Source organism: Stomoxys calcitrans, chromosome 2 (assembly GCF_963082655.1).
Source record: "Stomoxys calcitrans chromosome 2, idStoCalc2.1, whole genome shotgun sequence".
Classification (NCBI taxonomy): domain Eukaryota; kingdom Metazoa; phylum Arthropoda; class Insecta; order Diptera; family Muscidae; genus Stomoxys; species Stomoxys calcitrans.
In genome coordinates, this window is record NC_081553.1 from 71,050,868 (window position 1) to 71,078,275 (window position 27,408).

General features: G+C 37.9%; 1 protein-coding gene across 9 annotated transcripts in view; it reads right to left on the minus strand.

Annotated features, from left to right (window-relative positions):
* The window catches only part of LOC106086741 (diacylglycerol kinase theta), a 121,468-nt gene that overhangs the window by 26,506 nt on the left and 67,554 nt on the right, over positions 1–27,408 (minus strand). For 3 of the 9 annotated variants that reach the window (XM_059364060.1, XM_059364057.1, XM_059364056.1), the window contains exons 3-15: positions 26,725–26,804; positions 26,474–26,576; positions 26,295–26,401; positions 26,094–26,178; positions 25,822–26,025; positions 16,650–18,542; positions 7,894–8,124; positions 7,686–7,822; positions 7,303–7,592; positions 2,853–3,174; positions 2,542–2,771; positions 2,116–2,264; positions 1,221–1,400 (exon numbers count right to left, since the gene is read on the minus strand). In XM_059364060.1, the coding sequence (XP_059220043.1) occupies positions 1,221–1,400; positions 2,116–2,264; positions 2,542–2,771; positions 2,853–3,174; positions 7,303–7,592; positions 7,686–7,822; positions 7,894–8,124; positions 16,650–18,542; positions 25,822–26,025; positions 26,094–26,178; positions 26,295–26,401; positions 26,474–26,576; positions 26,725–26,804 (4,011 nt within the window). Of the gene's footprint in view, positions 1–1,130; positions 1,401–2,115; positions 2,265–2,541; positions 2,772–2,852; positions 3,175–7,302; positions 7,593–7,685; positions 7,823–7,893; positions 8,125–16,649; positions 18,543–25,821; positions 26,026–26,093; positions 26,179–26,294; positions 26,402–26,473; positions 26,577–26,724; positions 26,805–27,408 lie in introns of all 9 variants that reach the window. The other 6 variants (XM_059364058.1, XM_059364055.1, XM_059364052.1 and 3 more) reach the window with 4 other exon arrangements.

Sequence of the window (27,408 nt, forward strand, 5' to 3'; positions counted from 1 at the left end):
TTTATAATAACTCAAACAAACAGAAATTTGGTATATTTATTTAAGGTTGGATGTCTAGGACGTTCGCCCCACCTCCAAAGCACATCAAATGCAAATTTAAACCAATAATAACAATATTAGACTCAATTGAAAGGTATTTGAGACTAGAGTACGGGCTCTACTTCACCCTCAAAAACATCCCCAACCGGACATATTTACCGACCATAGCAATATAAGGCTTAAATGAAAGAAATTTGAGAGTAGAGCACCAATATGATATCCACATTGGGGCGAAATATCTAAAAGGCCGTACCAGCAACCCCCGAAGATAAAAAAGGAGAGTGAAAGAAGCTGCAGCGGAACGGGCCTAGTTTCCTATATAAATATGGCTCCCAAAATACCTATCTGCCGACTGGACTTTTTGTGCCAATAGAACCACCATTTTCCCCTCCTTACGGATACGGATGGCGATATTTATGAGGAATGAAGTCATTTAAAAACTTCTGCTGAAAGAGATGTCGACCTACGTATTGCAAGGCCTTTCGGTCTTGGCTATAAAAAGGAAGCTCCGTTTCATTGAGCTTAAACTTGAAACGTTGAACTTATTTACTATATATTTCTTTATTTCTTCTTGCTTTCTTTGTGCATAAATACCTCTGGCCCTCCTTCAATGATATCTTCATTTGTTTGCTTTATAAGCTTCTTGGCAGCTACAACAACACTCACAAGGACACTTTCTCTTTGAGAGAAATCAAAACTTTGAAGAAGTTTTGTCAAACATACGCATCATTGTTGTTCTTTACGCAGTTAGAAAACAAAAACATAGAGTTTCCGTTAAAAAACATTGAATTCAAAACAAATATACCATATACAAATAATATTGTATTATGTTAGTAAATATGTACGAGTATCTGTATGTATTGAAAATAATACAAACACAAGACAAATCAAAAAACAACCAAAGAGGATTTCATTTGACTTGTACATATTTTTCTCTTTTTTCTTTTTGTTTTGTTGGTATTTTGATATACGTATATGTAGTAGTGGAGTAGTAGTAGTAGTAGTAATAGTAGTAGTAGTAGAAAATACAGAGAGAGATAGACAGACAGATATAGAGAGAGAGAGACAGAAATTTTGTGTAATCAAAAGACCTGATTTATCACTCGATGTAATGGCCGGTTCTTGATGATGCTGATCTGTTTGTTGCGATAGATGTGCTTGATGAGCCTTCTTCTTCTTACCAGTTGTGTTGGTGGGAACCTTGAGTATCTGTTCCTCGGGTTTCTCTTCCGGATGGAAAACAACAGTCCAACGATCCAGACGTATATCTTCAGCTTCAATAACTTCGCGCAAATAGCTAAGGGGGTCCTGATCGCCAGTGTAGCCGGAACCCCAGCATAAGACACGAGCCAAATCGTTGCCTTTAAGATAATTAACAAAAATATAAATAAATAACAAAGTTTAGTTTATACCAAAAGCCTGCGCAAGACCATTCATTTCTGCTCTCAAAACACACTAACAATCAGAGAGTAGTTCAAGAACTGAACTCTTAGTTTAAAAATACAACATGGTATGAGACAATTGAGAACTAAGTAAAACAGATAAACAAGACACCAAGTAACGAGATGAGCGAATGCATAAAATGAGCTCTTCAGCAAAAAGAATGATTGATTCGGATTTTAGTGAGTGTACGTTGTAGAATGCATGTATTCGGGTAAATTTTGCTTCAGATAAAGTACTATTTTTATTGTCGTCTGGTTTTGTAGAACGAAATTCGTACGAAGGCAACGTGGTTGATTTGGCAAAAAAATTGGTAAACACACGCTTAGTTTTCTAGATCAGTTTATATGTTGAAAATGGCATCAAGACGCTTTCATATACAGCGAATAATTTCTCATAACTCCCTGTAGCGGCGATGAATTCGAGATAAAAATACTCCCGAGTACTGAATGGTGATTGTTTTTCAAGATTATCTTCGCAACAGCAACTTGTTCGTTTTACTATATCTTCAGTGTCTCACTCTTCAGTAGTCTTGAAATACAATATCATGTGGGTTATGTGCTCACGCGTCCAGCAAAAATAGTCGCCAATGAATGACTTCGTGCAGACCTTTGGTTTACACACAAGTTAACTTACCGGTTCCCAAGGGTAGTATAGCACAGGGTGGACTTGAGCATTCTGAGTCTTGACCAACATTATCTAAACATTGAAGCACCCAACCCACGGTACCATCACCACCGCAAACTAAGATCTTATAGTGGGGTATATGTCGGAATACATATAATCTAGGGAAAAATGGTAAAAGATAACATTGTCATATAATTACATATAAAAATAAATTAATGAAATGAGTTAGATAACCAAAATTTTAAGCCTGATATTCACAAGACTTAATGCTGATTTAAAATAGGTTTATTTGACGGACTTCCTTTATAGAACTGTAAAATAAACTTACTTCAGAACAACAAAAGTATCTAAAATTTTTGTTTTTTTGTTATATTTTATTTTTGCCCCAAACATTTGCTGTCATTATCATCTACTTAATCTCATCGGTTTACTTACCCTGGTAATGGTCCACCATTCTCAAGGTTGAATACTTGAAATGGATTTAAGAGTTTCCTAAAGTTGGATATCAATTCCAGACCTTGGCAACCACCAGATTTCACATTTACAAATACCAGCAGGGGATTTATATCGGATGGCACCATGCTTGGCTCAATATTGGGCAAAAGCATTACCAGTAGATCTTTGCCATCCCAGCGTACCTCTCGCAGTATATAAAAAGCTCGTACCTGTAAGAGGAAACCCATGACAAAACAAATAAAAAAGTCCATTTGATAACCTTTGATTGTATTAGCGCTCCAATTACTTACCGCCTTCTGTGCATCCTCATAGGTCAGCACCAATGATCCATATTCATAGTAAATCGGACCAATACTTGTAAATTTACTATCTTCTGTCAAGTACTTATTGAGGAAATCTTCATATTTGCGTTGAGACTTGCCCGGATCTAAATTGCCCACGAACAGAGCAATATTTGGACCATGAGGGTCTTGCCGATGTTGCAAATAAAAACGCATCAATTCCATTTGACGTATAGAGTCTTTGCCCATTTGTTTCATTATATTCCATGGACGTTCGGACCAGGATAAAATGCGTTCAGTAACACCGCTATCTAATAATACTTGGGAACATCTGCAATTAAAAAAATAAAAAATTGAATATGGAAATGGAATATACAATAAATAAAAACTATTTTAGTACAATGCTTAGACAATTTTAAGTTTTTGCCCAACACCATAGGATAGGGGACATATTCATTTAGTCATTCCGTTTGCAACATATCGAAATATCCATTTCCGACCCTACAAAGTATATATATTCTTGAACGTCGTTAAATTTTAAGGCGATTTAACTATGGCCGTGTGTCTGCAATCTCATAGCAAGGCGCTATGCGAACATAAACATCAGTGGGTTACTAGCTTCGCCGTCGTCGCCTTCTGCGTCCTCGTCGTCGGCAATATACGCAACAGCAGCATCCCTGCCCCAATATTGCCAGGCCAGTGCCGGTCTCCGTGGCAAGATGGACGAGATTGTGGATTTTATGAGTCGGTAGAACATCGCTCAAGGAATGTAGGTAGGGGATTGACCTTCGTGATACACCATTCCGTGCTAGATAGACCCATCTCTCCTACGCCTGGCGCTAGTGACCCCAACATGGAGTGCATGGGGATAGCAGTCAGGTCCGGTACTGCCGAGATAGACATATACAACGTGTACATACCGTTGGTTGGTAACTGTATCCCTATTAATGGCCAAGCTTACATCCCCGACATAAGTGGGTTACTATCTGGTCATAATCGTCTGGTTCTAGAGGAGTTTAATGCGCATCACATTTCATGGCATTCTCCCCTAGGGGAGGCTGAAGGCTCCACGTTTGAATGAGGATGCCCCCACTAGGATTACGAGGAGGTGCAGCAGCTAGCCACACATTTCCATTACAACTCCTGATCTTCTGAGTGACGTATCCTGGCAAGCCGTCATCTTTTTGGGTTCAGACCACCTCCCCATAATTCTCACCATCGACCGACCACCCAAATTCATAAACTCTGAGCGCCGCACGTTTACCAATAAAAAGAAGACCGATTGGGTCGGCTTCAGAGAGTACACCAATCGCCGCTTCAGTGAACTGCCACCTCCCTCGGATGTGCTAGTTGCCGAAAGGAAATTCCGAGACATCATTAACCCAGCAGCCGCTCGCTTTATACCAGCCGGTCGAATACCCTAAGTGCGGCCCAATTTCCCTGCGCAGGCAGTGATACTCGCAGACGAGCGTGATGGGATTCGTTGAACGGACCCCACTAACCCCAGAATCAGCGAACTGACTCTGGATATAAACAGGTTGGTCAACGAACATAGGCAGAATTTGTGGCTGGAACACTTGGCGCAATGTAACTTAGGCACCGGATTTAGCAAAATGTGGTCTACTGTTAAGTCACTCTCGAACCCCGTTAAACGGGATGACAGGACCTCAGTCACTTTTGACGACGTAACCGTAACTGATGCGCCAGGTTGTGCAACCGTCAATTTATTGACGAGAGTGACAGGGCAAGGAGGATCGCCATTCGCCGCATCCGTGGTCTCCGAGCCGATGGGCAGCTATCGCAATTTGCCGTAGGCAAAGTTACGAATGTAAGCCGTGGAGCCAAATCATCCAAGGCGTTGGGCCCCGATGTAATCTCCACACTGACGCTGAAGAATCTGGATTTACCTGGAGTTAAGTATCTTACTATGGAAAATGGGCAGAGTGATCCCGCTACTGAAGCCTGGAAAGGACCCGAGTTTGGGGGAGTCGTACAGACCGATATCCCTTCTCCCACCAGTAGCAAAGATACTTGAGGCATTACTCCTCCTGAGCCTCGTAGGAGAATTTCCATTCGCCGAGCATCGACTTGAATTTCGAAGACTGCATAGCACAACAACTGCTTTGCATGCCATCACCGCACGCATTTACCGTGGCTTCAATCAGCACAGGCCATGTGGGCTGATATCTCCGGCACTGTTTAACCTCTATCTATCCTCCATTCCACACACTCTAGGCGGCATAGAGATCGTATCATATGAGGACGATTGTACGATCATGGCATCAGGCCCCCTACCCATTGTTGAGATCTGCAATAGGTTGGACGTCGCTGCAAGAAATCTGAAGATATCTGCCAACAAATCTTCAGCCACATTGTTCACTACAAACACACGTGAGGTGAATGTCAAGCTGACGCTTACGCATTCTTCCCACATGTCACAGGAATTTGCGATAAAGGCAAATGTATAAACAAGGTTCTCAAGTCACTTGCTGGCAGCACTTGGGGTGCTGACACAGAAACCGTGTTGACCACGTACAAAGCAATTGGTCGGTCTGTGGTAAGTTATGCAGCGCTAGCGTGGTTACGTCAGCTCTGTGACAGGCAGTGGAATAATATTTAAATCTGTCGGAATGCCGCCCTTCGAACTGCGATGGGCTGTCTCCTTAGTTCTTATGTGGACCACCTCCATCAGGAGACAAAGATCCTACCAGTGCGAAGACATAAGTACATGCTGTCTAAGCAATACATTTTGCGCTGTTATCGCAGAGACCATCCAAATCATCATCTTGATTTGCCCAAAAGGCGGTGGAAATCTATCCACAAGGTAGTAGATCTACATAATCTGGAGCGTGAGGTTCAGCGCTACAAGAGAGAACCTTTAGATCAAGCGGCATATCAAGCGGGTCTAAACGAACGACCGCCTCCCATTGTGCCTGAAGAAATTGAACTCCCCCGGCAAACCAGATTAGTTCTGGCTCAATTACGTTCCGGCAGATGCAGCCAACTCAACTCTTACAGAGCAAGGATTGATGCCGACGTGCAAGATGTATGTCCCGATTGTGAACAGGTACCAAACGATACACGTCACCTAGATCCCTGTGGACGCACCCCATCTTAGTCGCAGAGTTTCTGGATCTTGCCACTCAACAGGAGCAAGTAGACGAAAGATGCACAACAAACTGCTAAAACATTCATGGTGATGGGTGTCCAAAGCTCGGCACGGCGGAACCATTGTAGATTTTTTACTTGTTTAATCTGTTTTATTCTATTTCGTTTTGTTCTTTATACCCTACACCACCACTGTGGTACAGGGTAATATAAGTTTGTGCAATTGTTTGCAACGCTAAGAAGGAGAAGAGCTAACCCCATTGATAAGTTTAGCGATCGCCTCAGAATCACTTTCTGATTCGATTTAGCCATGTCCGCCGTGCCGGAGTCCATGTATTCAAAGTGCAGGTCGTATTTGTTGTCCAATCTTTTTTTGGCCCAAGGACGAACGCTATTGATTTTTGTAAAAATCGGTTCAGATTTAGATATAGCTCCCATATATATGTATCGCCCGATTTGCACTTAAATGGCTGTAGTAACTAAAATTTTCAACTGATCTGCACAATATTTGTCACGAATTGTTTTGTTACCGATCTTAACATATCTGCGAAATTTCATTAAAATCGGTTCAGATTTAGATATAGCTCCCATATATATGTACCACCCGATTTGCACTTAAATGGCCGTAGTAGCTACAATTTCCACCCGATCTGCACAAAATTTTACACAAATTGTTTTATTACTGATCTTAACATATGTGCAAGATTTCATGAAAATCGGTTCAGATAAAGATATAACTCCCATATATATGTATCACGCGATTTTTACCTAAATGGCTGTAGTTCCTACAATTTTCAACCAAACTGCACAAAATTTGGCATGAATTCATTTATTACTGATCTTAACATGCTTGCAAGATTTAATCAAAATCGGTTCAGATTTGGACATAGCCCACATATATATGTATCGCCCGATTTTTACTTAAATGGCCGTAGTTACTACAATTTTCAACTAAACTGCACAAAATTTGGCACGAATTTTTTTGTTACTGATCTTAACATACTTGCAAGATTTCATCAAAATCAGTTCAGATTTGGATATAGATCCCATATATATGTATCGCCCGATTTACACTTATAAGGATGTAATAATTACTATTCGTAACCGACATACACAAAATTTGGCACGTATTGTTTTGTTACTGATCTTAACATATCTGCGGGATTTAATCAAAATCGGTTCAAATTTGAATGTGGCACCCATACTTATATGTCGCCGGATTTTTTTATTTAATTTAAATTTATTTTTTATATTCTTTTTTAGATTCTTTTTTATTATATGTTAATTTCATTCTATTTTTTTTTTTTATTTTATTTAATTCTATTTTATATTTTATTTTCCCATCTCTTACCTGTAGTCCTCGAATGGATTATCCTGTAAGCCAAAACGATCGAGAGCATCACGTATCAAATCCTTAATGGTGGTCGTAGAATCGACAGGAACACTAACATAGGGCTCTTCCAGCGAGCACTGCAATTTACCAGGATAAACGCGAACAAAACCATTGTCCTTGTCTTGAAACCGAAGAAATATAGCTGGTCGTTTACCCTCCATGTGATTTAAACTCAGGACAGGGTTTGGATCTTGCAAGGCGGCATCTTCCATGCCAACGGGAGCATACAAATCGGTTAAGTAAAATGCCTAAAACAAAACAAAAAAAAAACCCCAAAACCAAAGAAAGATCAACATGAAATAATTCCCAAGTTTAGAATAACTCATGTTAGTGACACTTACACTGGGATCACGTGATATATGAAATGCTCGCAATGCTGTTGTTAACAATTGTTCCAAGGTGTATGTACGAGGTACGGTTATGACGCGATAGAGTTGACGTCGAAATGAATTGTTGCCATCAAACACTTTGATCGCTTCTAAAAGGGAGAGAAAGCAAAAACAATTGCAGTTCCAAACTTTTTAAGATTAAAATCACTTATCCCTTTACCTATATCCTTTTCTTCACGCTCTCTTTCCTTTTTCTCTTTTTCCTTATCCGATTTATCGGATTTATGTCCCGATGCCGATTCTGGTCGATAATGTGAAGATGAACCACCACTGCTGCAGCCAGCTGCACTGCCACCTGGCACAACGGACATTGTTTCATTTTTATCCACTGATTCTTCATCTTTGAAGCGTGGAGCATCACCACTGCTGAATTCTTCTGATATACTTCGAGCTGTTTGGAGTTTGATAAAACAATTGGGATTAGATATAGGTTTTATTTTTTTTTTTTTGCTTTTGTAAGACGAAAATTTAAGAGATTTGATTATTTTGTTATAAGAAAGTACACAAATAAATTTCCAATTGTTTTTAGAGGTTGTTAGCATAAAAATCATTCAATTGTTAGATTTGGTTAGCATGGTTCAAATACATCTAGCGGAGAATTTAGTCCATAACCTAATTCATTTCGTTTGTACCATCCTCTATGGGAATAATCTCTGTAGAGTTTAGAAAGCTTGCAAATAAACCTCTCTCTCTTTATAATCAGGTAGAGCTACAGTACACTGATCAATGCCCAAGCACCTAAAGCTTAAATTTTCTGTAATTGATAAAATTTACTCATTGAGCAAGAGAAATATTTTAGGGATTTTTAAGTTTCCCGAAAGATTTCATTTCTAAAAGTTAACACTTAGGGGAGAAAAGCTTTATCCAGAAACGTGACGTCAAAATTGGATTTTGGAATCTTTCTACTCTATTCTTTTTTACTTTATTATACCCTCCACCATAAGATGAGAGTATAATTCGTCAATTCGTTTATAACTTATCGATATTATGGTCTGAGACATAATAAAGTATGTATTTTTTGTACGTCTTGATATTCTAAGTCGATTAGCCATGTCCGTCCGTTTGTCTGTCGAATGCAACGATACTTGCGAAGGGGGTAAAGCTTGTCGCTTGAAATGTTACACAAATACATCTTGCTGGTATAGGCTGTATGGGATTGGTATCATAACCTGATGCAGCTCCCATATAAACCGATCTCCCGACTTGACTGTTTTGTTTCGACTTTCAAGATCCATGCTAGGTATGATTTAAATCGGTTCAAATCAAGTTTGAGGCACAGCAATAATCTCAGATATCAATGAGTGCTGTCCGATTCAAGTTCAAGCTCAAGGATAAAGGACCTGCTTTTTATAGCCGGGTCCGAAAGGCGCGCCGCAGTGCAGTGATCTTTTTGGGGAGAAGTTTTTATATCACAAATGCCGCCAGCATTAGAAGGGCAGAACCACCTCTGAAAATTCATTCTGATGTTCTCGTCAGGATTCGAGCCTAGGCGTTCAGTATCATAGGTAGAGATGCTAACCTCTACCCTACGGTGGCCTTCAAGCTGGTATAGCTCCCATATAAAACGATCACCCGGTTTGACTCCTTGAGCCTCGAGAGTGTGCAATTACGCGATTTGGCGGAAATTTTTAACGCCGCATTTTTTATGGCATATAAAATCCATGACATAAAATTAAATAGCTCCTATATATTTGAAAGAGTTATTCAAGGAACTTGCCAAATGCAATTCAAGGAAAGAAGAGGGTATATAGGAATTGGTCCGGCCGAACTTGACGAGCCTTTACTTGTTTAATTTGTTCTAGTTTTCTCTACTAATTTATATACTGGCAACGGAGGGAAGATTGACTTTTTACGATTTAGCTTCTTTTTGCACGATTTAGCTTCCTTTTCCTACATTTCAAAATTGAGCTGAAGGAAAGGAGGAAGGGATCATATATAGATGCTGAAGCCTTCTATAGCGAACACATAAAATGCAAGGAAATTAAAGTTTGCATTCGCATCACTTTCAAACGGTATGCCTGATAGGAAAGGATGATGGGACTTTCATAGAAGATAAAAAGGAGACACATAGGCAGTTTCAATGAAATAGGCGATCGCAATATAGGTGGCGCCTATTAATAGAAACTGCCTTTGCAAATAAACCCATCTGGAAGATTGTCAAGGAGAACAAGATAGTTGGCAGAAGTTTATAACAATTACTCTGTCGTCATCTGAAATCATGGAAAGAATGTTAAGATGTCATCAAACGAGAAACGATGAATGGTCTGTGGACATACTAAAGTACAAAGGAACTCATATATCAATCGTAGATAGAAAGCACTGGCATCTTAGCTACCATCTCTAAAAATTGTCGCAAAAGCTTGGCTGGGCCTAGGTCTCGATTCGACGTTAACTTTGAAAAGAATATAGAAAAGGGCGGGGGTGAAGAAGATTTATTTTTGGGAACATAAAAAATTCCGAAAGACTAGCGTATGTCGGTATTACAGGATCGCTGAAATCTACACCATCAGCTTGATAGGAAGCGATGTTGAGTATTGAGGCCTTCTTTTCGGAACTTTAATTCAATATTACGCTAAGGCACGGAGAACTCGGTAGACCAAAAGCGGGCATGGTACGACCACGGTTCCAATTTGACTACTATGGACACTTAAGGGAAACTAGAAATGATCTTATCATACATTACTTAGAGATCAATTAATAATAGGACTTCAGGACAAGCATTTCCAACAACGGGCACTGTGGCGCTGATACTGTGTTTAAGGACGATGAAACGCCGAACTTCATGACTGTAAATTGACTTAAAATTGTCTAAGAGAGTCTGTAAAGGACTGCCACTCTTACATAACCTAACCTAAATACTCGTAAAGCACCTCTCAGGATTGCAAATGTTCCCATGAACATTCCACTTATGAACACTGGCTAACTTCTTACATATCATACGCGGACATGCTAATCTACGGTGACCTCCAAGGTGGCACCACTCACGGCCTAAAATTCTAGGACGGCAACTTTACAGTTCTACTATGCTTAAAATTCATGAAGAAACTCGACAATATTCCTGTAAATGGGAATCTAAGCATAACTGTCGGATCATCAGCAGTCTTTTGCTTGATTGCCTATCCATAAGTGGACAAATGCCACCTGAAAAGTTTTTGCTTTATGGATGACTGGAGACTAGGCGAGAGAACGGCTATGGGTCTCTACTACGTTAACATGGAAACCGACTTTTTTATCATCTGCCTTGTCATAACAATATATTGGGTTGCCCAAAAAGTAATTGCGGATTTTTCATATAGTCGGCGTTGACAAATTTTTCAAAGCTTGTGACTCTGTAATTGCTTTCTTTCTTCTGTCAGTTATCAGCTGCTACTTTTAGCTTGCTTTAGAAAAAAAGTGTAAAAAAAGTATATTTGATTAAAGTTCATTCTAAGTTTTATTAAAAATGCATTTACTTTCTTTTAAAAAATCCGCAATTACTTTTTGGGCAACCCAATACATACTGCAGGCGGAGATCACAGCAATCACAGAATTTGTAATCAGTTATGGGAAACACGAGACTTGCAATTGTGAACAAGCAGTCGAAAGAATGGAAAAGATACGATGGGTAGTCTCGGACCCAGATTAGACGAGACGTAAAGTTAGAGAGAAAAGGAAGGACAGTAATACGACATTCGGCGTCTACACGGAAAGCTAGCTTTATAAGTGCTCCTACAAGCGATGTACACGTGAGTGATTTTTCAAGCTCGCTCACGCATTATATGCCTTATTAGCACTCCCGTCCACGCTCGCTTACAAAACAAAAATTTTACTCAAGCACGCTCGCGAAGAACTCACAACTCAGAAGAAAACCACGAGACAAACTCGTCTCACGAGAAACTCTCGACTCAGGAGAAAATCAGGAATCGCGAGAAAACCACGACTCACAAGATAAATTATGACTCATGTGAGTATCTCGCAGAAACCGGTCCTTGGCATAGAAAGTTCTCCAAAGTCACGTTGCCTTTTCCACGTGCACTCCACACAGATTTCTTTGTCGCACCTACCCTGAGTAGGAGCTAGAAGTGTGCACGTGAGTCATGAGTTATCGTATCACTCGAGAGTCACATGCGTCTTGAGTGAGATCCAAATCGATTTGCGTGATCGTGAGTAACCGTAATGGCATTAAAATTGTTCGTGAGCGTAAGGATGTTCTCACTCACGATGTTTATTACGACCCACGTGAAACTCTTGCGTTACAAGAGAATCACGGCTCACGAGAAACACTTGGCTCTCAATTCATGATGAAATCACGAATCACAAGATCACCAGTATCATGACCTACGAGGCACTCACGACTCATGAAAAAAAATCAATACTCACTAGAAAAATCACGTGAGTATCTCGTAAGTGTTCCATGAATCGTGATTAGTATCGTGAGTATGAGTATACTCACCCACACTCACGAACAATTATAATGCCATTCGTGCATTCTCAAGCTTCGCAATGGATCTCACTCACGAATCACGTGACTCGCATTCGACACAACAACTCAGGTGTATATTTCTAACTCCTAAGCAACTATATTCTGGAGCACTTTCTATGTCAATGACCGGCTTGGAGAGAAAGTTTTACATTGGTTTGGTTCGGACATAGTGCCCGACTTTAACCAACTTAGGGCTTTTTGGGATTAAGCCGATGACTGGTTTCGATTTATGAGTTTTGGTTCTGTTATTCAACCTTTTTGATTTGGTGTGTATGCGCTACTCACGTAAATGGAGACACTCCCTTTATATCTGTTAACTAGAGACGGTTATAGAGAAGAATGGTGCTCTACCCCTATACCATCGCACAAACAGGCTCATTTAAAGAGCAACGCATTGAACCTTAATAAGATTCGAAAAAACTGCTTATTTTTATAAAAAAAAAAAAATGAATAAAAAAATTATAAAAAATGTTTATAATTGTAGTAAATTTGTTAAAAATTTTAGAAATTTGTAAAAATTTTAGAAATTTTGTAAAAATTTTAGAAATTTTGTAAACATTTTAGAAATTTTGTAGCAATTTTAGAATTTTTTTTTAAATTTGCTTTGGCTTTTTACAGCCAATTCATGTGTATCAATTCATATATTCCCGTATTTAAGTCGAGCTGAATGACCAATCAAATGTTAAATGAGTTCGAACAAAAGAAATTATGAGATTTCCAGTATATATATTAAGATTTACATATATACCACACCACTGGTGGCCGCGTTTTGGTTATTTGTTAGATATTCAACACCATCGTGGACCGCGATGTGTTATTAACGGAAGGCCGGTCAGACGAAAGGATATTATCCAAGATGGTGCTGAAAACGATTATCTAACCAATAATCGAAACGCGTCCACCAGCGGTGTGGTATCTATGTACTGGTTTATGTGAACAAATCTCGTAATTTATTTTCTTCAAAACTCATTTAATAATCTCCCCTTTGTGTGTAACATTCGTTTGGTCATTCAGCTCGACTAAGATACGCGAATTTTAGAAAAATGTTTATAGTTTCAGATAAATTTTTCAGTTTTAGAAAATTTTTATAATTTTAGAAAATCAAAAAGCTTTAGGAAATGTCTGTTTGCACTCTTTTATTATGATCCTTAAAAAAAACCAAACGAACAGCCCGTCGCTGTGCTGTAGGCCAATGCGTCACATGCATTGCACAAAAAGCACATGCAGTGACATTCTAAGAATATTCAAGTGCACAACAAAAGAGTTTGGCAATGTTGATGTGTTTGTTGTTCTTAGCATTAATGATTAGTTTGTATGGGAATAGTGGAAAGTAAGGCTTTCTTCTCTCTTGCTGCGCTAAGGAGAGTTTGAGGACGTATTGAGCCCTGTTTCAAACAAAAAAAAAACCGTACTCAATAGTCTTTGGGTATGTAGGGCACCTTAATCAATTTGACAAAAGTGTTGGTGAAGTTACATGGCGTAACGGAAATCATGATACACTAGCCAGTCGAAGTATTATGAATAACAACACAAACTTGCTCAACTTTTAAAAGTTCATTGTTATGCTATTCTTTGGATAGAAAGCATTGAATATGATTTCAAGCTGGAGGATGTTCCAAAAGTGGTTATAATTTTAAAAATTTTTGGAAAATTTCAGAAAAATTTAGAAAATTTTAGAAAATTTTTGGAAAATTGTAGAAAGTTTTTGGAAAATTTTGCAAAGTTTTTGTTAAATTTTAAAAACTTAAAAGCAATTTAGAAAATTTGAAAAATTTGGAATATTTTAAACATTTAGTGAATTTTATAAATTAAAAAAAAAAAAATAATTAAAATAACAATTTCTGCAATGAAAGTCACTGACATTGATTTTATAGGAATCTTACTAAAAAAGATTATTTTTTAATATTTTTTATACAAAATTTCCTTTTGTTATTTTTTCATATAAAACTTCTTGATTTTTCCCAAAAAAAATATATTTATTTTTACTCTAGATTTAATCTAGAGACGGTTATAGAGAAGAATAATGTCCTTTCCCCCCACCTTCGCACTGGGCAAAAAAGGCCATTTAAAAAACAACTCATTAAACTTTAAAAATTCAGATTTTTATGAAAAAAAATTAAAAAATTTAAAAAAAAAAATTTTAAATTTAAGAAAATTTTAAAAATTTTAAAATTTTTAGAAGTTTTAGAAGTTTTAAAAATTTTAGAAATTTTAGAAATTATAGAAATTTTAGAAATTTTAGAAATTTTAGAAATTTTAGAAATTTTAGAAATTTTAAAAATTTTAGAAATTTTAAAAATTTTAGAAATTTTAAAAATTTTAGAAATTTTGAAAGTTTATGGAAATACTAAAAATTTTAAAATATTTAGTACATTTTAAAAACTTAAAATTTTTTTATAATTTTTGAAAATTAAATTTTAGAAGTTTTGGAAATTTTACAAACTTTTGGAAATTTTAAAAATTTTAAAAAAATTTTGTAAATTTTTAAAATTTTTTATAATTTTAGAAAATGAATTTTTTTTAAATTTGGAAAGGTTTAAAGTATTTAAAAATAATTTGAAAATTTGAAAATTTTAAAATATTTTAGATTTTTAAAATTTACCAAAAGTTCAAATAACAATTTTAAGTAATCAAGGACACTCAGATTGTTTTTATAGGAATCTTGCTAAAAAAAGTTTTTGTTATTTTTTTATATAAAACTTTATTGTAATGTATTTTCATATAGACATTCTTGATTTGTCAAGAAATAAATATTTTATAACTCTATCTTTCATCTAGAGACGGTTATAGAGAAGAATGGTGTTTATACCCACACCAGCACACAATGGGCAAAACAGGCCCATTTAAAGAGCAACGCATTCAAACAGATTTTTAAAAACTGTTTGATTTTCATGTATAAAAAAATAAATATTTTAAAAATTTTTATAAAATTTGAAAATTTATGGAAATTTTGTATAATTTTAATAAATGTTTATAGTCTTAGAATATTTTTATAATTTTAGAATATTAAAAATTTTAAAAAATTTGTATAATTTAGAAAATTTAATAAATTTTTGAAAAAAAAAATTTTTTTCCTCAAAAATAAATGCATTGGAAAAAGTACAGCTTATAAGCTGGGTTGTCGAACTTGGTTAATGTGGTAATTGTATCATAGATGCATTTTCGCAATTAATACGACTCAAATACAACATACCAACGCATGGCCCTTGAAGCCATCACACCAAATATGGTTGAAAAGTTTTCTAGCCAAAGACGAAACGCGTCCCATAGTGGTTGGTGTGTGTTGCTATCTTTGGCTTTCCTTTTCCATTTGCATCTCCGATCATTGAGCTCGTCTCAAAAGAGAAACAAACAAAAATTGTAAAATTTAACTTGAAAAATGAAAATTATTTTTTTTCAAAAATTTTCAAAAATTTAAAAAATAATTTCAAAATAGTCATTTATCGAACATCATGTAGCTCGAGATCATATTCAATGCTTTCTATTCATAGAATGGCATAACAAAGAACTTATAAAAGTTGGGAAAATGTGTGCTATTATTGAAAACATTTTAACTGGCCTGGTGGATCGCAATTTCTGATACGCCTTGAGTCATCATCAACACCTTTGTCAAATTTTAGAATATTTTAGGAAATTTTAAAAATTTCAAAAATTTTAAACAGCAAATTTAGGTAATGAAAAACACTGAGATTCTTTTGCCAAAGAAAAGGTTACTTTAATGTTTTGTAAATTTAATTTCCTCATATTTTTTCCTATACAACCTCTTGATTTTTCTAAAAAAAATATTTAATGATTTAAAATTCTGGATTATTTTATGGCCAGATATTGGGAATTATAGTACTCTACCTCATATTAATAATAAAATAACAGATTTAGTTTTTACACAAATACGAAATGTTAGTCACATGCTTGATGGGGTTACTTTTTAGTTCTTTTGTTAATGTACAAACGATGGTTGGTCATGCTGCATTTTTTGTTAGAACCACTCAAATGCCAAGTTGATTAGGGTCAAATGATGATCTGAGATTTTTTTTTATTTGTGGGTGTTAGTGAGACAGAGAAAGAAATGATTCGATTTGATTTGATTTGTGTTAAGTTTTAATGATGGTCCAGTGTAGACTTTTTACAGTGCCAACAGAAACAAAAATAACTGTTTATTGACAATGAATGATTATTAGCTGATTAATTTTGTTGAACAGAAAAGAAAGAAAAACAAAATCAAAACTTATAGTAATATCAACAATACAAAAAAGTAATGGTTTTAATCAAAAAACAAGAACACAAATTAAAACCATAAGGAAAACGAAAACAGTAAAACCAATTCATAAAATTATAAACAAATCAAATGCGGTTAATTGAATTTTGTTGTTGTTTTTTTTTTTTTTTTTTTTTTTTTTGCTCTACTTGTTTATACAAAATTTTAAAGGAAATAAAATATGTGAGAAAAAAATCACCTCTGCGTTTGTGATAACGAGGCTTGCGCCAGCCCATGGAAAAACGCCGCATGCGTTTCAAGATTTTACCAAAAACATGCTCATTGTCACTGATGCCCGAACGACTGCGGCTGCTGGCGCCATCACTTATATCGCCACCTCCACCATCGTCGCTGTGGAAACCACCACCACTAACTGCTCCCCCACCATGGTGATGATAGGGCCTGAGGCGGTTACCCAAAAACTGGGAATACTCTTTGAGCACTTCCTCATCATCGTCCTCGTCGGCATTGAAGAGATCATCACTGCGTCTATGACGATCATAGGTATCGTAGTTATCGTCATAGGGCTGATAGTTGCCATCCTCATCCTGTATGGTTATCTCGATATTCTGATACATGGTATCTAGACTATAATTACTGTGGACATTTTTCCCCTCCGCCTTGCCCATGGCTGAGGCGCCGGCACGCTTTGACCGTCTACGCTGAAAGAACCGGGCATATTTCTTGTAACGAGCCGTGGGGCTTTGGGTGTGTACTTTTACCCCGGGTTCCTGAAACGATTTACTACGCCCCACCGGCGACAAGGGATGGGGAGTGGCTGAGGCAGCCCCCTTAACTGGGGGCGGTATGGGTGAGGCCGATGAACAATCGCTTGTGTTGGGTGAACTCATGGTAGGCTGATGACGATGATGATGATGATGATGGGGCGTGCCCTCTATGGGCTTGGCTGCAGTCTTTTGTTTCGTACTCTCGAACGCACTTAAGGCAGTGTGGGCCGTCCGCTTGGGCCTGCTGGGGGCCCCCTCTGTGGCAGACAGCTGGAGATTGTGCGCATTCCTATGCCTATTTAAACTTAAACGCTTCTCTATGGATGTGTTACTATTACTACTGTTACAACTTAAATTACTCAGGAGATTCATGCTCGAATCGATGTCAATATCATCGGTGTTGGTCAGTTCACCACCGGTATCGGAGGTTTCATAGAAACCCTCTTGGTGGGTCGACTCGCCCTCGATATCACCGTGGTATTCAATATCACTGCCGGTGCCAGTGCCAGGGGTTAGCTGCTGGCCTCCGCGTCCACTGCTGCCATCACTCAAGACCTCCGATTTACCGGCCTGGACTTCCGCACCGCCACCTCTACCAGCTGGGCCAGCACCTCTCATCTTACCTTTGGCCCTCAACTCAACATCACAATGATCATAATCATCACTAAGATCGCCACCGCTAATGTCGCAGACACCACCATCAACCTCATCGTCATCGGTGTTGGAGGACAGGTGCTTGCGTCCGCTTCCACTCCCACTGTCAGTATATGGTATCTTACGAACTAGATTTGTATAAAATAAATGCAAGGACGATGAAGTCGAGGGGGACTTTTCTATAGATTTTTGGCACTTTTTGCGATTCGTTTTAAGACAGTCCCGTTTGAGGCATCTTTTGCTGTCCACTAAGGGTGAGGCGGGGTCCTTTGCACTATCCCTATTTTGATTCAATTGCTCGTCCTCTCTTTGATCTTTACTGACGCTATCAGCACCATCCAAACCTGGTTCCTCATCATCATCATCATCATTAACTTCTGGTGGTATCACCTGCTGGTGCTGTTGCTGTGTAGCCGATGTCTCTTCATCCTCTGCGGTCGCCATTGATATGGGTGAGGGTGCATACGATGAAGGTGAAGAGGAAAGAAAAAAATTTTGTTTTGATTGTTCTAAACGTTGTCTTTGCAATAACAAAAGCTCTTTTAAACTTAAAGCTTGACCATTGTCTTCTCCAATGCTTGCGCTTATAGCTGGAGCCATGATTTCATCAGCAGCTTCTTGTGCTGCACTTACATGATGCGATGATGCTGTTGTGGCTGTTGCTGCTGATGCTGCGACTGCGCATTCTATATCATTTGGATCATACACTTCTAGGCGTACACATACATTAACATAACACATTTTTTATTTTGGTTTTTGGTTAAACAAAAGTCGAAAGCAAGATTAAAAAGTAACAGTTAATAATAAAAAAAATTAAAACTTAAATTATATATAATGCCAAATAATATATTTTTCTATACAAAAATTAGGGAGTTGTCAAACATACTTCCAACCGTATGGAAACCTTTAGATCGCGTATTCTTTGGATTCCATTGAAAACCTTCCCTCTTGGGACTAAGGATATATCAACATTGTTCCACCGATTTGTAACACGATTTTTAAAAAAATGTATAGAAATACGACAAACAAATTAATGAAGTCAAACAAACCACATTTGTGTAATGAAGAGCAAAAACAATTTTTTAATTTTACTAAAATATTTTTTAAAAAAACATAAATCAAAACAAATATTTTTGAGACGTCCTATTTTCAAGAGTCTCTTGGTAATCCGGCATCCATGTATAGGTTTCTACTTAAAACTCGTATTCTCACTGGGCTCAGCAGTGCTACAAATTGTCAAGAAACCACGCTTCCTATTCATATCCGATCATACTATGATTTCCTGCAATTTCGTTGTCGTATTTGACCGATTTGGCTGATATTTTGTATTTATTTTGTTTATACCCTCCACTAAGCATATCAGGTGGGTCTAGATAGGTCTATAAATAGACACGGTCCCCATATAAAACGATCTCTGGATTTGACCTCTTTATCCCCACGAGCCTCAATTTTTGTCCGATTTGACTGAAATTTGTTATGTGAAGTACGTTAAAGCTTCCAATATCCATACCAAATCTCAACGAAATAGGTCCATAAGTTGATATAGCCCCTGTAATGGTCTATAGATCTTGAAATTTGACTTCTTGAGCCCCTAGACGCTTCAATTTAAACTAATCCTAGACAAATGTAATATGTGACCAACATACAAAACCTATAACGGATGCTGAATGGGGATAGATATGAACAAGTCTGCTACACAGACGATCCCATGGCAGCCGGTACGTACAACCGGCTGCCATGGGATCGTCTGTGTAGATTGACCCGATGAAGTCCTTCATCGGCAAGGGCTGCCGCCTCAGTGTACAACACACTGCTACAACAACAACAACAGACGATGTTATACTACTTCTAAGAGGTAAGGATCGGATAATACTTCTAAGAGGTAACCCAGAGAAGACTGAAATATGCCTTTTCACGAGGAAGACGAAAGTGGGCCAATTTAACGCCCCACGTTTCCCCAATAACACGATTTTGATATCTGACAAAGTCAAAGACTTAGGTGTGATCTTGGACAGGAAACTGAATTGAAAGTGTCACATTCAGGAGCGTACTGAGAAGGCTCATAGATATTAGGCACTATTTGGACGGGCCGTAGCCTCGAAATGGGTCCGGAATCTGAGAATAGTCCAATGGCTCTACAGGAGGGTGATTAGACCAATACTTACTTATGCCTTAGTAGTTTGGTGGACTGCGATGGAAAAAATGTACAACGCAAGGAAAATAAAACAGGTTCAGAAAACATGTAGTCTTGGCATAGGCAAACGATGAGGGCCACGCCCGCTAGGGCACTGGATACTATTCTAGATATCCGGCCCATTGACATACCGATTAAGTGTGAGGCATCTATTGCGGCTTGGAGACTTAGGGCGATGGGAGAACGGATTGAGGATAGGAGCAGGTCATACAATCGCGGTATAATCGAGGCGACGATAGGTTCAGAAAACATGTAGTCTTGGCATAGGCAAACGATGAGGGCCACGCCCGCTAGGGCACTGGATACTATTCTAGATATCCGACCCATTGACATACCGATTAAGTGTGAGGCATCTATTGCGGCTTGGAGACTTAGGGCGATGGGAGAACGGATAGAGGATAGGAGCAGGTCATACAATCGCGGTATAATCGAGGCGACGATAGGAAACCTGGAAGGAAGGATCGGATACCTGAGACGACACTTGAGGTCGAGTGCAAGACACTGCTGCCAGAGGCATAGTCTTGGATCTTGCTATACAGATGGATCAAAGCTAGAGAACAGACACTGCTCCCAGAGGCATAGTCTTGGATCTTGCTATACAGATGGATCAAAGCTAGAGGACAGAGTGAGCCTGGGGGTCTACATTGAGAACCCAAGGACTGAGATCTGTTTTCGACTGCCTGACCATAATACGATACTCCGGGCAGAGATTCAGGCGATCACGGAATGTGAGAGGTGACATTCACGCGAGGACGTCGAATGTGAATATCCTTACGGACAGTAATCTAGTCATCAGGGCAATAACAACCTGGACGGTAAGGTCACTAACAGTCTTGGAGAATAAGAAGGATATTAACGCCTTTTCTGAGGATGGCACAATCCGCATTGTTTGGACGGAGTAAGAGGGAATTAAAGAGCAGACGATTTGGCAGTGAAGGCCAGAGGACTACCGTCAATAAACTTGATTAACCCCAAGCCTTTCGGATCGAAGCAGTCGGAGTAAAGTGCGTGGTCGACGAACGAAACGGTCGTTAGGACCGCGAAAATCCTATGAGGAGAGGCTATTACTGAAAGAAAGTAAGTAGGAGGTCATTATAGCTTTCGATATCATAACACATAGGACTACAAGCTCACTTATGCAAAATAGGTGCAGCAAGTGATAGCATGTGGGGAAGATGATGCGACATTAAGCATTTCCTATTTGATTGCCCGGCATTCGTGCAACACCGGTACTTAGGTAGGGACACAATACCAGACAAAAACCAACTTAGAGGCGTGTTATGGAAAACAATTAAGAATTTTATAAGTAGTAAGGAATTCCTGACTTAGAATTTCTTTTTCGAAGTTACTTTTTAGTGTTTAGAGCACACAGCCGATTACTGGTTTAAGGCTATGTCCAAAGTGGTATGAGACAAATTAATATCCGTTCTCTTCCATCTAAGCTTAGTTAATATGTGTGATTTTTTTTGCAGAATTCATGGTGGTCGGTATTAAACATGTTACCCACCACCATAGGATGGGGGAGGGGAGGTATGCTTATCTAGTCATTCCGTTTGTACATCATAAATAAAGGGTGATTTTTTTGAGGTTAGAATTTTCATGCATTAGTATTTGACAGATCACGTGGGATTTCAGACATGGTGTCAAAGAGAAAGATGCTCAGTATGCTTTGACATTTCATCATGAATAGACTTACTAACGAGCAACGCTTGCAAATCATTGAATTTTATTACCAAAATCAGTGTTCGGTTCGAAATGTGTTCATTCACCGTAACGTTGCGTCCAACAGCATCTTTGAAAAAATACGGTCCAATGATTCCACCAGCGTACAAACCACACCAAACAGTGCATTTTTCGGGATGCATGGGCAGTTCTTGAACGGCTTCTGGTTGCTCTTCACTCCAAATGCGGCAATTTTGCTTATTTACGTAGCCATTCAACCAGAAATGAGCCTCATCGCTGAACAAAATTTGTCAAAATTTGAACACATTTCGAACCGAACACTGATTTTGGTAATAAAATTCAATGATTTGCAAGCGTTGCTCGTTAGTAAGTCTATTCATGATGAAATGTCAAAGCATACTGAGCATCTTTCTCTTTGACACCATGTCTGAAATCCCACGTGATCTGTCAAATACTAATGCATGAAAATCCTAACCTCAAAAAAATCACCCTTTATATTATAGATTGTTTTGATATTTAGTCGATCCAGTTATATCTGTCCCAATATCCAACCGTCCGTCCGTCAATTATCGACGTAGGTCAATGGGGATAACAAATGGGCCATATCGGTTCAGATATGGATAAAGCTCCCATATGTTTAACTTGACTTTGTGGATGCAGGAAAAGTGAAGTTTATAGGGCGCACTCCCGATTTTTTTCATTTTTTACACCTCCCAATTTTGGATCCCAGGATCACGAATCTGTAATGCGTTTTTGAGGCAAAGGCTCCTAAGCCCCCCAGGGGCTAACACTCCCACCCTTGGGGCGTAGTGGTCTAAAATAAAGACAATTTTTATCTTTCTATTAGAACTTTATTTTTGCATTCCTATCTATATAATCTACTCCTTCGTACCTTTCATTTGATACCAATATTGCCTGCCTAAATAAGGATCAAAATTCTCAAGACCCCGTAAGTCCTTCCCGGGTCCAATTTCTAGGCATGTTTTTGTAATCTACTCTACAATACCTTTCATTTGATAGCCATACCACCACTAGAGTGGTCCAGGGTACTTTGCCCCTACAGACCAAATTTCAGAGAAATCTCAGTTGCGCCGTATAAAGTCCAGTTTTGCCATGGGCGCTAGAAGCCGCAATTAGTATACGATTTGCCTGACATTTTGCAAGTGACATTTTTTCATAATGTCCAGCATTCGTGGTAAGTATGATATAAATCGGTGTTTACCCCGATGTAGATCTCATATCTGCCGTTCTCCCGATAAGACATCTTCAACACATGGAAGCAAAAACTTTTACCCGATTTGGCTGAAATTTGGCACGTAGTGTTCTGTTACGACTTCCAACAACTGTGCTAAGCACGGTCCAAATCGATCCACAATCTCATGTATCCGATCCCATATCATCTCCCGATTTTACATCTTAAGCCCATGAAAGCCTCGATTGTGGTCTGATTTGGCTGAAATTTTGCACGTTGTTTTCTTCCACTTCCAACATCCATGATAAATATGGTCCAAATCGATTGGTAACCTAACACAGCTCCTACATAAACCGATTTCCCGATTAGTCTTCAACGACTGCAAGAGCTTTTTGGCTGATTTGGCAGAAATTGCGAACGTAAAGTACACATATGCTCTTTAACTAAGTTTTTAGTGTACATTTTGTGTAGAATTCATGGCGGTGTGTTCCCAAGATTCGGTCGAGCCCCAACACATTTTCTTCTTCTTCTTCACTGGTTTTCTCAATTGCACTTTCTCTACAGTCCTAACAGCCTCGCTCTGAAGAGCAAAAAGTTTAAAAAGAAACACTTTTACTTCATAGGCAGGATATGTTCAAAGATGGATAATATCTTAATAAATTTTCCCACAGATAGGTCTAGCTCGCGATTTAACTTCTAAAATGTACAGATTAGGTATATTTAAACCCGCCCCAATTAGAGAACATTTTTGTCATTCCATTTGCAAAACCATTTGCAGACCGTCGCAAAATTCAAAACCGATTTAAAGATTTGCGTGTGAATGTCCGTCCTTCGGTTATAATTACGATTCACCCTTGAGAAATCGACCTTCCAAAATAGGATGGAGGTATACTAATTTCGTCATTCCGTTTGTAACACTCCGAAATTTTCGTCTAAGACCCCATAAAGTATATGTATTCTTGATCGTCATGCCATTTTAAGTCGATCTAGCCATGTCCGTCCGTCTGTCGAAAGCATGCTAACATTCGAAGGAGTAGAGCTAGGCGTTTGAAATTTTGCACAAATACTTCTTATAGTAGGTCGGTTGGGATTATAAAAGGGCTATATGGGTCCATGTTTTGACATAGCTGCCATGTAAACCGATCTTGGATCATGACTTCTTGAGCCACTAGAGGGCTCAATTATTTTTATTATAACTTCCAAAATATGTCGTAAGTATGGTCCAAATCGGTCTATAACCTGATATGCAAAATGCACTTTTTTGCCCAAAAATATTCCACTAAGGAACAGGAGCAAACTTTGATATACCTCCCCTATAATTCGATGTCGAATCTTGATTTCTTGAGCCGCTAAAGAGCGCTATTATTATTCGATTTGGCTGAAATTTTGTACAAAGTGTTGTATTTTAACTTCCAACAATTGTACTAAGTATGGTCCAAAGCAGTTCATAACCTGATATAGCTGCCATATAAACCAATCTTGGATCTTTACTTCTTGAGCCGCTACAAGGGCACAGTTATTATCCGATTTGCCCGAAATTTTGCATAAAATATTTTGTTTCAACTTCCAACAACAGATATAGCTCCCATAAGAACGGATCTCCCGATTGTACTTTTGAGCCTATAGAGAGCACAGTTCTTATCCGATTTTGCTGAAATTTCGCACAATGACCAATGACCAATTGGTTTATAGCTTGGTATAGCTCAAATAGCATAGCAATTCTTATCCAACTTCATTTGTTTCCCTATAAAGAGATATCGGGCAAAGAACTTGACAAATGCGATCCATGGTGGAGGGTATATAAGAATCGGGCCGGCCGAACTTAGAACGCTTTTATTTGTTCCATACTCAGGTTATGTTCTTGACTGGCCAAATCTGCATTAACTGCTCGATTCCTCGAAAATTCATTGCAGTGATTTTAACTTCAGACATTTATCTAAACAGAATATTCATTAAATTTTTAACCAATATATTTTTAAAAAAGTTACAAAAGAGACAATGTTGATATATCCATATTTTTAAAACCTAAAGAGACAATGTTTCAATAAAAAAAACAAAAAAACGTATTCAACTCAAACTGTTAAAATAAACCCAAAATTCAAAATTTTATAAAATGAGATAGCCAACTCAACAAAAATTAAATTTTGAATGTTCTGTATGTTGTGCTTACGATGAGATTTTTTGTCCAGGTATTGAATTTTAAGTTTTAATGAATGCGGGCCGTGTGAGGACAAAATGTGTATGGATGGTTGGTGGAAGTGTATGAGGACGGCAATATTAACAATTTTTCGTGATTATTTGGTTTGAATGATAATATTAGAAAAATGGGTGTGGAAAGAAGGTGATATGAAAATGAACATGGACTTGGATGATTTTTCTTTATATCGATAATTTTTTTCACAATATTGATGGCTTTTTTCAAAGGGAAGAGAGTTAAGGGGTTCAAATGGATTAGACACAACATTGAACACAGACACATAGATACGCACGCACACACACACATCCATGACAAAAGACAATTGTTTCAAAAGGTAGTATTAGCAGCACATCAATATGAAGGGGAATGTTTGCCAAATATTTCAAAAATATCATTCCAATGAAAGGGATTCATGATTCGATGAAGATTTTTTTTTGCATTACAGTAATGTGGAAGAGGGTGTTTTAATGTCTAATGGAGATGAATAATGCCAATTTATGTTGCACCACATATTATTACAACATCGTCTTGAGTTTACATCGAGAGGAAAGTAAAAAAAAGCTGAGCTTTATCTGAAGAAGTTAGACCGCTAACTTGAATATGAAGCCTCCAGTACTAGAGGACTGGGTCTAATAAATCACTTGGAATTTTTTAAAGAAAAAGCATAGCTTTAAGAGCTGTTTTTCATGGCTTTAAGAGCTGGTTTTTTGGCTTGGTACTTACGGCATGAATAGTCGCGAACTAAATTCGATTCGGAGTCGGTTTTTCGAACCCCCATTATCTCTTTGATTGGCACCTCGGTACGTGGTATTGAAACACAATGCGGAGGTAAATAGATCGGTTGTAAACAACCGAATGTACATTCGGTTGGCAGGTACATGCGACATCCAGCGTGTGTGGCCAGACCACACCATTCGCAACGATAACCTGGAACCACAGAAAGAAAGGAGAGGAAAATTAGAATTTAAGTTAATGCCATTCAAATTTTTACCCACCTGTTAGGCATTCGGATGACCAACAAGTCTTTTTGCAATAAACACATTTTGAATTTGATGGTAGATTGCCTTCTCGCCAATGATGCTGAAAGAAAGAGTTGAAAAACTTAAATTAGTAAAATTGAAAAACAAAATTGAAACTTGTTTAACTTTAAAGAAGCACTTTTTATGAGACGCATTTTTTTTTTAGCTATAACTTACTTGATGTTTAACATTTAATAGCTCTTTGCCGGGTACGTAAGTGGCATTTTCTGTACAATCTGGTACAGCGAAATCTTGGCACTCGAGATGCGCATAATATTCACAAACTGTAAAACAGAAGATAAACATCCAATACTCATTAATAAATAAATATTAAATTTCATAATTTTTCCACGTACCTATGCAATGTACAGATGGCGTCTCATCTAAACGTTTGCGACACACTGTACAAAACTTCTTTTTGTGCTGTGTGGGTTCCGACCAACAATGCGCCACAGGATTCTAAAAAGAAAATGTCAAACAAAGAAAATGGTTAACTCTAAAGCAATGTAAACCATTATAAAATCACAACATTGCACATGAAACATGAGTGCCAAAGTGCTCCAATTATTGGAGAAAAAAATTCTAGGGCAATGACGTCACTACTCACCTTAATAATACATGGTGCTATTCCGGAACAAGGAGTTACAACATTTGTGACACATCGTTCGTGTATTATAAAGTTGCATACTGTAAATAGAAGAAAGCAAGAAAATAATGGAATTATTAAACGGACTCTTTGTAAAGAAGTATTGATGGGGAAAGCTTTTGATAGAAATTGTTGTCAATATATAACTCCTTAAAACGCTCGATTCCTTGCACGATTTTAATGAAATGTAATTTGCCAATTAATTAATGCTTTTTTACTGAAAAATCAATTTAAAAATGTGTTTACATTTTGGAAAAAATTTTGCCTTTACTCCAAAAATGTGTTTTTAAATGCCACTGATATAGACTCGTACCTTTAGCCCGCATTTGGATACCTCGTTCTTAACTCGAATTGGAATTTTTTTTAAAGCTGTTTAATTAAGAGTATTTTTCTATCCATTAAAGGAAATAGAGTGTGATTTCTGGATTCCTACTTATTATAACCTCCACCATAGGATGGGTGGTATACGAATTGCTTCATTCCGTTTGTAACACATCGAAATATTGATCTGAGACCCAACAAAGTATGCATATTCTTAATCGTCTTAACATTCTACGACTGACGACTGGTCAGCAGGGGCTTTTGACGAAGAAACCTGGTTCGAGTTTTAAGGACAAGACCGATCCTATTCTTTCTTCGCATACC